The sequence below is a fragment of the Typopeltis vanoorti genome, chromosome 1, assembly GCF_054136105.1.
Source record: "Typopeltis vanoorti isolate ZY-2024b chromosome 1, IOZ_Tvanoo_1.0, whole genome shotgun sequence".
NCBI lineage: Eukaryota > Metazoa > Arthropoda > Arachnida > Uropygi > Thelyphonidae > Typopeltis > Typopeltis vanoorti.
In genome coordinates this window covers 137,063,180-137,078,697 of record NC_143549.1, presented here as the reverse complement: position 1 = coordinate 137,078,697, position 15,518 = coordinate 137,063,180, and the positions used below count along the sequence as shown (strand labels likewise).

At 36.3% G+C, this 15,518-nt stretch overlaps 1 protein-coding gene across 3 annotated transcripts in view; it reads right to left on the bottom strand.

Moving 5' to 3' along the window:
- bchs (WD repeat and FYVE domain containing 3 bchs) overlaps nt 1-15,518 on the bottom strand; it is a 1,305,514-nt gene that overhangs the window by 901,559 nt on the left and 388,437 nt on the right. For all 3 annotated transcript variants that reach the window (XM_090399415.1, XM_090399420.1, XM_090399430.1), the window contains exon 20: nt 5,128-5,480. In XM_090399415.1, the coding sequence (XP_090255541.1) occupies nt 5,128-5,480 (353 nt within the window). The remainder of the gene's footprint in view (nt 1-5,127; nt 5,481-15,518) is intronic.

Genomic DNA, 15,518 nt, shown 5'->3' with positions numbered 1-15,518 from the left:
ACCTTTCACCAACTTTTCAAATACTTTAACAACCACTCCTGATATATTAATTGGTCTATAGTTTGCTATGTCTGTCATGGAGTCACCCTCATGCAATGGTACTATCTTACTCTCTTTTGACTCCCTTGGAACCCCCTGCAAGAGCTGAGATTTAGATTGAACAACTTCGTCAGAGGCAATGCCAATCCTCTTACATGGGGAATTCACGTAGCACACAGGCTGATATGCCATCATGTCCCACTGCTGTGTTCACATTCATATTTTCTAATAAGCTGAACACCTCGTCTTCATCAGTTCTGATATCTATGTCTGTAACATCAGCAACTGTAAAATATCATACTAGTCACTCTTCTTGTTTGCACTTTGTACTGCTCATGAGTAGGCTGATCACTTCTTTATATTTCCTCCTTTCCTCACCCCACAACTCCTGCTTTATATCCCTACTTATCCACTTAATTCCAACTTGATTTATCCTGCTGACCTTGTGCATGCAGTATGATACTGCTACTCTCAGGCAATCTGTGACAACTTGCCATTCACTACTGACATTATTTCCTTATAGCTTCTCAAGCCATGGCACTGTTCCAAGATGACTTCCGAGTCTCTCATAATCACCAGCCTTATCACTATCTATCAATAAATGTCCGGACACTAGCAATTTACAATTGATACCAGGAGGCAAAACCAAAATATCGGGTGCCCACCTTTGGCTTTGATTACTTCCTGCACCTTTTGAGGGAGGCTTTCCACCAATGTGCGGCAGACATCAGTTGGAATTTGTCTCCATTTATCACTATCTATCAATAAATGTCCGGACACTAGCAATTTACAATTGATACCAGGAGGCAAAACCAAAATATCGGGTGCCCATCTTTGGCTTTGATTACTTCCTGCACCTTTTGAGGGAGGCTTTCCACCAATGTGCGGCAGACATCAGTTGGAATTTGTCTCCATTCCTCCATCAAAGCAGCACTGAGTTCAGTGACAGATTGAGGATGTGTTGCTCTGGACCTCAATTGCCACTCCAACTTGTCCCACAGGTGCCAAAAACTCCTTACTCTTATTCCTGATTTTTCTTGCATTTGTGTACATGCATTTTAATGTCCCTTTGAATCCACAGTTACCCTTGTGTATTATCATTACCAACCCATTCAAATCGGAAACCTGTGAAATCCCATCTGGCATTGCATAATCATTACTATACACATACTCATTTATCACAGGAGTGGCCAGATGCATGCTAGATTTCATCTTCACTAACATCTCGTTTCCCTGGTTCTACACTAGCATACTCTTAACAAACAACACTTTCTCCAAACATCTAACTCCAAAATCATTTAAATGCAGTCCATCAGGATATATAAGTAATTTAATCCATCAAATTCACTCCATACATCATTCAAGTACACACCATTCCTTCTTCACAATCTTCTCATCGACAATCATGGCTCTTCTTCTCAGTTCTGTCTTATCAATACCGAGACAGCAGACTCAATCTTTACTTTCTTATATTTCATTTTGGTTTCCACTAACAATTGTTTCATATCTTCCCTCATTGCATATTTCTCATCTTTCAAATCCTGCCAAAACAATTAACTCATTCTCTTTTTTCTTCTGCAAACTTAAAGCTTCACTAACATCCTTTATTTTCACACCTGGAAAATATGCTTTCATCACTTTCTCATTAAGTATACCTTTTATCAACAAATCTCCATACAATACTATCTCTTTTCTCCCAGTTTCTCACACTTTTATGCTTTTCCCATTCACTCTTTCTTTCATTCTCCATCCTTCTGTACAGTATACAAAATGTTTCCTGCTGGAGCTCACATTTTGTCGTGAAGATGTCCATGTAAGCATGCAATTTCTTTCCATGCTAGCATCTCATCATCTACATTATCACTTTCAACCACTTCCTTCAAACTCTCATTTATAGTAATTCCTAAGCTGATTTTCACAGTTCGCAACACAAATTAACTTAGAGTAATTAAATGCGTGAAAATTTTACATAATAAAGATTCTTTTTAATACTCATTATTATTATTATTATTACCTGACACCTCCGGGGAGTCCAAGGACTCATCAAGGGAGGGCTCCATCTGCACCACTCAATCCATCAACTACACCAACACCATCTACAGCCAACCACCACCACTAGTATTTTCACTATTATTTTAAAAACATTATCTTGCAAAGACTGGATCATGTGACTTAGTGCATTGTGAGTCTTGCTCCACATCAACTGCTACCTACTTTCTTATTTTCATGAATTTTATTATTTATCTTCCCTGCTAAATTATTGTTCATGGATAATTTGCATAATTTCACCTTTCACTATAAAAATAAATTAAAGAAAACACAAAATGAGTTGTGATGAGCTCTGTTATGGTGTACATTTTAAACCCACCTTAAAAGAAAGCCTATTTCTGTATAATGATATGTAATATATACCGAGAATTAAGGAATGTATTCCTTTTATTTTTTTTGCCAACATAACATTTATTTTTTCTTTTTTAACATCACCTATAGCAATCTTTATATCAAATAGACTGATACCTTGGGTTAGTAAACTTTTTTTTTTCTAGCTAGTACATAAGTTGTATTTCTGGAATCCTGTGTGTGTGTGTGTGTGTGTGTGTATGCGCACGCGTGCACGCACACACTGCTTGGAAAGAAGTCAACAGACACCACAGTGTGAGGAACAACTAGCGACGTCTCCTACCTTAATACGATGAACAACCTCCTTTTGCTCCGATGACTGCCGCAATTCTATTGGACATACTTTCCACAAGCATAAGCATACGATAGCAACCATTCCAAAATTTCTTTTGGAATGGTCCAAAAGAAATTTTGGACCATTCTTCCTGTAGGCATGAAATTAAGTCCTCAGCAGACATCCCTTGCCCTCACTCTATGCTCCACTTCATCCCACAGACATTCAATAGGGTTGAGATCAGGGCTCTGTAGAGACTAGTCAAGTGTGGTGACGTTCATATCCACAAATCATGCATTTACAGCAGCAACCTTATGGCATGGTAGAATTCTTGCAAGAGACAATGTCAGTTCTGTAGAAGCATCACAAAGTAGGAAGCAGTGCAATGTCTAGAATGTTAAGATGCCTCTCAGGGGTCAATGTTTGTACCACAAATAGAGGTTTGAGGCCAAACCAGGACTGTATCATCACATTGCCTCCTCTGAATTTCATAGCTGGTGTTTCACAACCAGGTAAGAGATGTTCACCAGGCATCCACCATACCCATCCATCTGCTCAGTAGTGTGAGTTGTAACACAGCTTTCCAGTGAAGATGATGCTGCATGTTGGTTCAGGTAATGTGGGACTTGCATACTGTGGTCCTACCATGGAAATCCATGAGCCACAGTTCTGAATGTTTTGTGTAGATTCATGTTCCAGTTGATGTCTGGAACTCTGCATTCAATGTGTCGAATGATGGTTTTTATATATTATCCTTAATAGCACCCTAAGGTCACATTTGGATTAAGTGCTAAATTAGAACTTTAGATCTTCTGTTCCATTACAGTTGTTTGCTCTGAAGATGCTGGTTTGAAATTCAGCAAAATTAATCAGTTCTGGTTTGAAATTCAGCCAAATTAACCAGTTTGAAAGAGGTGTTGTGATAGGATGCCATGTTGTTTGTGTATATGGGATGGCCCAATTCGTCAACAATTTGCTGAACAGATAGGCCTACAAAATGACATCCAATCACAACACCTCTTTCAAACTGGTTAATTTTGCTGAATTTCAAACCAGCATGTTCAGAGCAAACAACTGTAATGGAACAAATGATCTAAAGTTCTAATTTGATGCTCTCTAAATTTGTAAAGATTAAAATATGAACAAGCCATACGAATGAGCAGAATTCAGAGCAACATCGTCTACAACAGGTCATATCCACATTATTAACCAAGTAATATAAAAAGCAAATGAACAATCTTCTTGCATATTTCGTGTTTGTAGATTTCAAGAACACTTTTGATTCTCTATATCAATCAGAAATAATAAATAGTTTAAAACAGCAAGCCATCCCAACAAAGTATATCAGATTATTAAAAAATTGTACATCAAAATTCAACAGCCAATATAAAGATAGAACATCAGGAAAAGGAATTTGGTATTAGGAGAGCAATAGGGGAAGGAGATTCTATATCACCCAAATTGTTTTCTGTTACATTACAAGAAGTCTTTCATGAGAAAATTATGGAATTAGCATCAAAGAAAAAAATCTCAATCACTTATGTTTTCCAGTTGACATTGTTCTTTTAGAAAAAAATAAAGCAGTGGCACAGGAAATGCTAAATGGCCTTGGTATACAAAGCAGAAAGAAAGGTTTAAAAATTGTAACAAAACAAAACTGATAACAAATTCAGATCATACTGAACTAAAATTAACAGACAATTGTACTGAAATTGTTGAGAACTATATTTACCTTGGTCAGTTATCTTTATCTTATTTTATGTAAAAACAAGTTAGAGAAATAAGTAAAAGAATAACATAAAGAAACAAAGTATTTTGGCTGTATAAAGATTATCTGTTCAGAGATTTATCTATATGTCTAAAAATATAGATAAATCTCTGAACAGATAATCTTTAGTATATGCATTATTCCAGTGTGTACCTAGGGAAGTAAGACAACTGAAAAACTGGAAGATTGCACATATTGTGAAGTGTTGAAGATATACTGAAGATATTGTGACATGTTAGAAAACAGGTAAATGGAGATGAGCTGGCCATATTAGTAGGTAGCCAGGTGAAACGTGGACAACATTAAGTACTGAGTGGATATCAAGAGAAGGAAAGGTTGCCAAAGAACAAGATGGAAGGATGAAAGGTTTGATATGAGATGGTGGACACTGGCTAAAGATAGACAGAACTGTAAAGTTAAAGGGGAGGCCTATATCCAGAGGTAGATGGAAAGTGGTTAAAGAAGAAAAAAAAATGGTGTAAAAAAATAAGTAGTATAGTTGAGTAGGAGTTGATCTTAGGATAACAATCTCCCAAATTTTTGGCAAATATTTGGGAGACTTATGATATAATAAACATACAGGGTCATTTAATGTTATTAGCACAAAGCACATTACTAAAAAAAAAAAAAATGTTACAATCCTTACCTGTACCAATACCTCCTATGACTGACGTATCAGTTCCCATTGATACCATTCCTACTCCCACCACTGGTGGAGCTGATGCACTTTGTGGAGCTATGCTAGGAAGATATAAACAGCTGAAACCTTCTGAATTCATATCAAACTCTACAAATGGAGGCATTATGGCAGTACCATGTAATCTGCAATCTCTAGGTGTAGTCATGGATACCAATGTCTTTACTCGGGTCAGTGGAACAGGCCCACCATCTCGTTGGTTTGCTGGTCTAGTCTCTGCTTTACTGGATAATTTAGAACTTTCTTGCCCAATATCATCAAATGGTATACAACTCAAAGGTGATCCTAGTCTTAAAAATGCTCTAATATAAAGAAATAAAGTAAGCATTCTAAATTTAAAAACAAAACAAGTCTGTAATTAACAGAGCTTAATTTAAGGCTTAACATAAAGTGAGTACATTTATAAAATTTGATCTTAAATCCCCCAGTTTAGCAATTCAAACCACATTTCTTAAAACCTCATGCTGAAGTAAACGACATCTGAGAGCCTATTATATTCTAAAATATATTCCAATTTATCTTGAATAGCAAAAATACAAAGTAGAACAAATCAAGACAGTTATAAGAAACATCAACATGCCTCAATTTTACTGAACTACAAAAAAAAAAAAAAAAAAAAAAAAAAAAAAAAAAAAAAAAAACATGACAGCTAATCACAGTACAGTCAATGTATACAGCTTTCATTAGTGCTTTATAGGTTTCCCTGCTCTGACAAATACTGTTTCTTCAGCAGTGAGACAGAACCCAAAATACTTTAAGCATTACATGTTTAAAGTTATAAATGATTGCAGTCATCACAATGAAAGGATATTATTGTTCTTTCTTTTTCTCTCACAAACACACACACACACACACACGTAGCTGGTAATGCACTTTGTCTTACATCATGCTAATCATGGTCTTTATCTCTCTCTCTCTCTCTCTCTCTCTCTCTGCTGTCCATAACAATCTTAAATTTAGTGTTGATTTCTGCAGCACTTTCTGCACAAACAATGATATACTTATTTAAGTAGGCAATGTTTCAGTTGTTATGACATAAGATCATGCTTTACCATCATAATGTTTATGCAGATTCAATCATGGAATGCAATTCAGAGAGCTAAGTCCCAAAATGTTCAACATCTAAGAGGATACCCACTATCTTACATCAATTTAAGAGCACTCTAACACAAAGACATCACATTATATTAACATCAGCAAAAATTTAAAATGACACCTCTGGGAATTTGGTATACCTGATAATTTCTAAGATTAAATAGTTTGGGAAGAGGGAAACAAAAATAATATAAGACACACCTCTGAGAACAGCTAAATAGATTTAGGACTGAAGAAGACTGCTATGCCCACTGACTACATCTATGTGGAATATCAGTCACCATTTTACACAAGTAGCACTGTGCAGACTATGCATGAGATCGATGATGCCCCCCTCCCCCACTCCTCTGGAAGCCTGGGAAACTTGTAGTCACTTCCAAATAGCGCCAATTCGACAGTTAACAGCCAGATGGCACTATTTTGTGATTGAACGATATATAGTCTTTCCCAACCAAGCCATCCTCAACTTTCTGCAGTATGGCCTATTTCCATACGAAGCTCTCTAGTGGGGTTAGTATTGCCACCTTAAATACATACCTTCCCTAGTTGTGAGGACATGTCAACTAGACTTCTAGGTGGTAGATGTCTTTCATTGCCCAGTGACACCACTATCCCACTTTTTGGATGCATGAAGTGGCATTTGCATGTTTCATCTCTAGAGTAGGGTTTCTGGTCTCTGTCTCCCCTCCCCCATTTTTCCCCCAGCATGCAGTGTGGGTGACGGACTCTCCAATCTCATTCCGTTCTTTCAAATCTTTTAATCATGGAACTGGAAACTCCTTCATTTGAGGGTATAGGTGTAAAATGGTTTCCACAAGCCAGCTACAATGTAATACATAGAACCAAACCCGAAGGTAACTCTTCAGGAGACTTCTCAATCAAATAGCAAATAATCCTACTGCTTACTTTGCCAGATTGTGCCTGAAAGGAGTCCAAGTAAGTAGCTTGCAGAGGGGAACTGTCCAGGCCGCATTTGGATTGAAATTTGTTTATTCGCTGTGAGGGAGTGATTATCTCTACTGCATGTTTGCTACTTTTTAATATTCCCATGCAGTGTTTACTCTTGACCATGATCATCAATACAAAAAAACCAGTCATAGCAGCTAAAAAAAACTTCCTAAAAAATAAAAAAAAACTAAAAAAAAAATTTTTTAAAAAGGCAAAATCACTTTAATTGCAAATCAAATAACATAAAATAAATTACCCCCCCACCACCACCCCAAAAAACTCAACAAAACCTCAAAGTTCTCCACAATAAAAAAAAATAAATCTTCCATTCCATATTGACTTCACTAACACTGGGGATCTTAACTCAAATATCAATGATGTGCACCACCACATACAGTCATCAAAACCTGATATACTAAGGATGGAACCTGAGCTTTTTTTTTTCAGGCTTGATATCCCATGCCAAAAGTTATCAGACCTGGAATCACCTTTATATGATCTGCTCTAGATGAAGATTTCCCTACCTCACTTTACTTCCTATACCATTCTCCAAACTCTGATGATTTCACTGACATTTTTGACTACTGAAAGTTGATAACATACAATCAAACTACCCTAACAGAGAGAGAGAGAGAGAGTGAGATAATCTTCCTTGGCAATTTCATCATCCACAATTATGACTGGCTTCTCTTCACCAACTTCATAGACCAAGCTGGTAAAGAAGGCAAACTGTGTACTACCAGCAATGATCTAACCAAAATTGTCCATGAACCCACCAGAATTCCAGAGAATCCTCTTCACTCACCCAACACCTTGGACCTTTTCTTGGACCTAAACACTTAATCTCTTTTTGGCAAGTCTGACCCAGCTATCAAATACTGCTCTCACATTTGGAGTGGGGCTCTTAAAAGCTCCCTCAAAATGCTTGACTCAAAACAGAGGATAGCAATTAGATGACCCATCTTTTACCCAGTAACCCCCCTCCTCACTTTAACACAGACATTTGATCTCTGCAACTTGTGTATTCTACAAATATTTCCACGGCAAATGTGAATCTGAAGTAAGTGTGAAAGTGAATGTGAATCAGAAGTAAGTGTGAAAGTGAATGTGAATCAAATGTGAATCTGTTAGGAAAGAGTTCCTCTTGCAAGCCAAGGAAAAATGGATGGAAGTGGCCACAGCCCACAAAAACTATAAATTAAGTTTTATGAAAGCAAAGAACATGAATGAAGGAGCACAAATATAGTCAGAGATGGTAGCCGACTACCATACACAAACTAAACTTTTAGATGATAATATACTACATGTTCGTTTTAAAACGTGAAAAAATTCAAAGTGGTATTGTGCAGAATTACAGAATCCATCACCACCACCACCACCACCAAAGAAGTGACAAGAGATCTCCAAAACCATGAACTAAACTCTATTAGCCATAATCTCCAAGCAGATAAATGGCCAATGCCTCTTGTACAAGTGGAAGTCAGCAAACATTACCGATAAATCTATGACCTAAAAACAGTTTCTGACCTGGCCATAAAACCAGAACCATTAGATAGAGGGCATAAATAATCCCACCACTGTCAAAATTTGGCCATTTCCACTGTGTTAAATGTGGACAAAACCATGCAACCGTTTCCTGAAAAAAATCAACAACAGAGCCAGATAAATGTGCCATGCAGTAGACCACATACCACCAACTACATAGGAAGAAAGCAATACCTGGCAATCCAAAAATCAATAAAAGAAACTTAAGAGCCCCATCAACAACTGCACAGTCGTCCATAGCAAATGATGGTAACCTCCACTCTCCCAATAACACAACAAACCATCCAAGCATGTATCTCATTATGCAGAGGTAGTGGCCTTTAAAACTTGCAGGAAAAACCAAACCCAAATGCCCAATAAAATCCAGCAAAGTGCAGGATTTTATTGCAAATCAAATAAAACTTGCAGGAAAAACCAAATCCAAATGCCCAATAAATCCAGCAAAGCTGCAGGCATAGTGGCAAATCTGGCGAAATATTAATAGAGTTCAGCAAAGCAAACCCCAGCCAGGATTCCAAAAACAATTTTGTGAGACATATACAAACACCTTACTGCACTATTCGATGATTTACCAGCATAGAAGGCCAAACTCTGTATAGATTGTGTTCTGGAATGCCAATGGTCTAGGAAACAAAATGTGTGAACTACAATATTTATGACATGCTGTAGCGCTGAGGTAATCCTCCTAAACAAAACACATCTTCGACCATCCAACAACCTAAAGATCAGGAACTATGTTCTATACCATAATGACAGACCAAACTCTGTGTGGGGGGGAGGGGGGGGGGCACAGCCATATTTGTCAAGCTCATCATAGAATAATGAAGCTCATCATAGAACAATGAAATTGTAAATCCTGCCACTATCACAACATGGAAATCACAGGAGTGGAGGTCCAAACTGCGAGTACAGGTCACCTGAAAATACACTTTATATACTGTGATGCTAGTTAGAATACCAGCGAAATACCAGCAATAAGTCAATAAATAATTATTTACTTATCAGTCTGTGTTCTAATATATACAGTCAAAATTAATCAACATGTAATACATAAGTTTTTTACACGTTTGAGGATACTTCATTTATACACAAATTCTCAGATGTTATTAGTACCCTCCTTTCCCTTCCATCACATGCCACTTAAGGTGGTTATTCTTTGGATAACAGAAAGATATTTTATCGTTTCTTTGTCTTGAATATTTGTTCCTCACACACCAGTCTGTACCCCACAGATGAAATCACAAGTAATGATAGTTCTCCTTATATCCATAAGGATTATCAATCTATGCAGTTAACAGTCGTCAAAGGAATGTCTGTCTATAGCAACATCTAACCATTTATTTTATTCTTTTAACTTTACCTTACATCCTTATTATGACTGCAGAGATTTAGTACCTCTGCAATCATTAACAATTGTTCTTAAATACAGTATTATACACATCACACATTCTGTTCTCTTATGGATACAATCTTTAGTGAGTGAGATCTCAATAATGCCAATAATTTATTAACACTAAACATGTCTTTTTGCTTCTTTGTAAGGCTATAAACATGCAAGATATCAGGGTTAAGAGAATGGCTGAATGACATATTAAAAAGTGCTGTATAAGGTGATGTGAGTCTGCAAAGCTTAAAGTGACCAGTGATGAATCCCAAGGATCAGTCTTTGATCCACTGTTATTCAATCTTTACATTAATGACACTGGGAAGGATTTGACAGGAGACAAGCAGCAGCAGTTAAAAGATAGCTGTCAAAAGACAGCAGGATAATCAGGAATGCAAATGACATGCAGTCCTTACGGAATGATTTGAAAAAGTTGGCAATGGGCATGCAGAACTAGCTATCAGTATGTCAGTTCAATGTTAGTATATTTAAAGTTCTGCACACTGATGTAATGAGATATTCAACAATATTATAATAGTGAGATTATGCTTAAAAAATTGCTAAGGCAAGGAAGCTTGGAGCTGTAGTATGTTAAAGTTCAAAAGCCATATAACAAAGAATGCAATGGACACTGACAAGTACGAATAAGGAAGCCTTTTTGCTTCTTTGCAAGGTTATGAAATGACTTCATCTAGACTACTTTGTGAAAATCTAGTTTTCAAAGTTATGTAGATACAATGGGGAGGGGGAGAGAGAGAGAGAGAGAGAGAGATTGTGTTAAAGGTGATATGGGGAGTGTGGAATGTATATTGTAAGGAGAAATTAACAATTTGTGGACTGCAGACACTAGCAGACAGAAGAGTGAGAGGTTAGACTCCTACAAACTAATGAAAGGATCATAGGAGATATCAATAGATAGAATTTTTCATTTATGTAGGACAGGAAGGAGAGCATGAGAGGGCATACATGGAAGTTGAGAATAAATGCAGTCAAGAAAGGAGTGAGAGCTAAAATCTTCTCTCATAGAACAGTGTATGATTTCTTGAATTCATTCACACTATCCACACTTTACAATCTATGGAGTATAGAAATGTGAATGAATGAATTCAAGAGAAGGCAGGACATAGAGCAAATGATATGTGGCCTAACCTGATGACTCCATGGAGGTCTCTTGTAATAATAATATTCAAAATTCTTATATTAGTAATTGCTGCTCAGTATTTTTTTGATCTCTTGATAAATTTCCACTAGATGTTTGCAGCATACAAGGGCAGTGGTAAAAAGCTCAGAAATGAGCTATTTACCACCACTTTGGTCAGAAAGATCTGGGTTCAAATTCTGTCAGTGACATGAGGAACCTTTATCTGGTCTCTTTCGATGAAAGGTGAGTTAGCCGGTCTCATACTGAGGTGGGAAGGTTTCACCAAGAAACTTGAGTTTTTCATCCCCCAGAATAGGCAAACTGGTCCCATGAACACACACATCTACAGACATTGAACACACCGAGATGCATAGGGCTAACCACCTTATCCTTGAGTTATGGTTGGAAGTCCAAGAATAGTTGGAAAGGTTGTGGGCACTTAAGTGGCTGTTAGGACCATTGATAGGATAAGAGTATAAACTGAGAAGTAAGAGGAAGAATTCATCATAAAATGTTATTACCAGAATCACTTACATTTAATTTGTAAAATTTGTCTTTCTCTTTATTTGTAAAATTTTTGACTAATTTTACAAACAATTTTTTTTTTACAAATCACTTAAATTAAACAAAAGTGATTGTGGTACTAATATTTTATGAGTGAATTTTAGTAGAATTTTGTTTATTTTTAATAGCATATTAAACTGAATGATCAGGGGTTATCATGGATTTGTAGGTGACATTTTTTTTTTTTTCACTGAATTTTGAAGCTTGTCTTGAACAAAACAAAGTGATGGTGCATAACAGATCTGCATGCTGCACAATGCAAAGATCAAATGTCACTGATGTAGATCTTTTTCAGAATGGCTCAGTCCTAAGTGCAGCATATTCATGAAATGCTAAAGAGGAGATGAGAGACAGTATGGGTTTGAAGAAAGTGTACTATTTTATTAGACTAAAAGTTATCAGAAAATGAAAAACAGAGTGGCATTAGAGGAGATACTAAGGGAAAGTGATCAGAGCTTACTCCATCTTTACCACGAGTTGCCTCAGACCTGAAAATATATCAGGCGCAAACTTGACTTACCTGTCTGTTTGCTTACTTGGGAAAAAGGGTTAAAACCAAGTTTATAAAATTGTTTAGTATCTTTAACATATAGTATACCCAAGGCAAAAAACTTTCTACATCTTTCTCTCATCCTGAGATTTTTATTTAATAAGGTTAAAGCACCTTGTGGCAACTTGTATAGGTAAAATTTCTAAGTTCTGCATTACTTCAACCTTGGCATCTCAAGGTCTGGTTCCCACTGACGAGACCTCAATAAAGGTTGAACCAGTCTGGATAGTGGCCCTTCCCTTAATGCATAGCATCATACATGTCCACAGGGAGATGTGCTTTGCATTAGGGAACCTTGCCACAGGAACAAAAAATCAGAGAGAGCTTTTGCCCCTTAATCTCCAACTTTTATATCATTTGCCATCCCTTGGCCTTCCTTCCAAAACTTCCCAGATTTACTGGATACGCCCTTATCACCCATGCTTACGTTAGGTGTTGGTGACAAAACTCATATAATCTGGTGACCTTTGTGACTGTTGCTGACCTTCAGTTTACTAGCCTAATCCTGTCTGATTTTTTTAGTTACAATTGCTTGTGGTTCTACATTCAATTATTCTAACATTATATCACAAAATTTATTACATTACAATAGGTTGCATACATTTCTAATTATATATATTTTATGGCTCATGTAAAATCGATATACACAAGAGATTTTACAACAGCACTGATGAATAACTGTAATAGTAAGAGCAAGCTAGAAAGATGACTTTGCTGAAAAGGACAGCAAAAGTGCAGTATGAGCAGAAATTAGCAAATCATGCTACCAAGTTTTTCTGATATGTGACAAATGGATGAAGATGGTAGATAGGTAACTGCTGTAGAGCAGTGCTTCCCAAACTGTGGGTCGCATCCCCCTTGGGGGCCATAGGTTTTGTTGAGGGGTGGCTGTGAAATAATGAAAACAAATTTAAAATGTTTTAAGACTAAGTAGATTATTTTTATTTTAAAAGAAACGCATTTAACTTTTATTATTTATTATTTCTTTTTTGTTATTTTTTATATTTTAATGGAAAAATTCACACATTGGTGTTGGTTCACAAACTTTGCTTCCTGAGTATTTCGAAGCTTAATGAATATTAGTAAATATTGCTTATTCATATGTTTTCGTTTCAAAGCAGTGGTTAATTTTATTTACTTTGAATGCTCTCCAGGGAAGCTCCAAATCTTCCTGTCCCTTTCATCACGCGTTCGTAATCAGGGACTGTTGATATTGACTTTATATACATATCAAAACTCGTTTTATATTATCACTGTCATCCGAGCTAGTTTTCTGTTACCAATAAAAGTTTCGCATATACTTCACACACTTAAACAAGTTCATATGGGGAGATAGTAACTCGCTTGCAGTGGTAAACAACATGCCCTCCCTAACAGCCACTATACTGCAGAGGCAATAAAAACAAGTAGTACTTTTATTATGCCAGTGAATAAAGTATGAGGAGTCTGTGTAATGTATTTCTCAACAAATAGTGCAATTAGAGACAACTGGGATAAAAACACACTAATTAATGAATCGCATGTTCCCTCATACAGAAACTATGCTGTATAGACTGAAACAAAACCATATGTTGCATGGGCAAACACAGTATCTAACTAAAAACTATTGTTATTAACTAGATGTGTGTGAGTTCGATTTCCCAAGGCAGCAATAAAATTCAACCGAATGTGTTAAAATTCGTAAAAGTGTTAAAACTAAGTAATACATATATATATATATATAATGAATGTTATGGCAGTTTCACATATGGAATTCGGTTGAAGAGAGTTAGCATTTCAACTCAATTGTCAGCTATGCTTTTATCTTTCAGTTGCGTGATCTTTTGTTAATACCGCACCAATCATATGCACGTTTTAATAGCCTGCCTTTGCTGTCTGTTTCACGTTAGGCTTAATTACCGTAAAGGGAGAAAAGTCACAAAAGAGAAAAATGTTCCTGGTCCGGGGATTCCCTTATTCAGGTAATATTCACTAATTTCATGTTATCAGTCTGTGGTGTGCCAGTATCGGTAAGTGGTGATATTATTTGATCTATTCTACGTTAAAAAATTTAACCCTCAGATTGATAAGTGGCTGATAAAAAATAAAATAAAATTCCCGTGAAGAATCAGAAGAAGCAGAAACAGACTCAAAAAAAAAGGACAGTATTTCATATTTTACGAACAGCCCGGATCGTCTTCAGAACCAGAAGGTAAGAGGCAAAAAATGTAATATATGCATTTGATTTTTGCAATATTCACTGTGTATGTTTTGTATTGAATATAAATACAATAAATATTATAATAATATATCTCTCTATTATGATTTTTTTTCGAGGGGGACCGTGAAATATTTTAACTTTTGCAAAGGGGGGCCCTGACATTCAGAAGTTTGGGAAGCACTGCTGTAGAGGACATAGTCAAGGTATTCAGTGAGCAATTCATCAAGTCGTTTCATCCTTATAGGTGTGAAATCATGATAAGCTTGGATACATTTTTGTTACATGTGTAAGCTGTGGAAATTACTTCAATATGTCTAGTGCATGCATTCCATTAAAACTATTAAGTTATAAATGATATAAAAAATGTGTAATTTGCAGAAGTAGTTTAATGCTTCTGAATGTGAATCAGAAGCCTTAACCTCCCAACCGGCTGGTGTGGATGATATAGTCAGCTCTCCATAGCTTTTTTCATGGATCAAAACTTCGTCGGCATTCTACCTTTTATCATGCCATTACCTTTCTCCGCCGTTAATCTCGTTACGGCTATTCTATAGCCATTAGCGGATTAACTGTTGCTGAGTGACCTTTGTGTCCCCCTGTCTTTACGTCTATTGTGTTGCTTAGAATTTCATTTATGTCCTAAGTTATTTGACCTTTTTGCCTCTAAAATGATTTAATGTGTCTCTTCCCAAAAATTGAAACGAATTTCACATAAGCAAAAAAAATCAATCCTGAAATGACCACTGATCAGCTTTTGCGATGAATCTATTTAGTGATAGTAAATTTGGTGTATTTTATTCTACAAATCAGTGCACCGGAAGAGTTGCACTGATTGTTCTTTCACTTTACGTATAATAACTGAATAATTTTTTTTCGAATTTCAGAATTTTCAAATGTTTGCTTTGAAAATTTT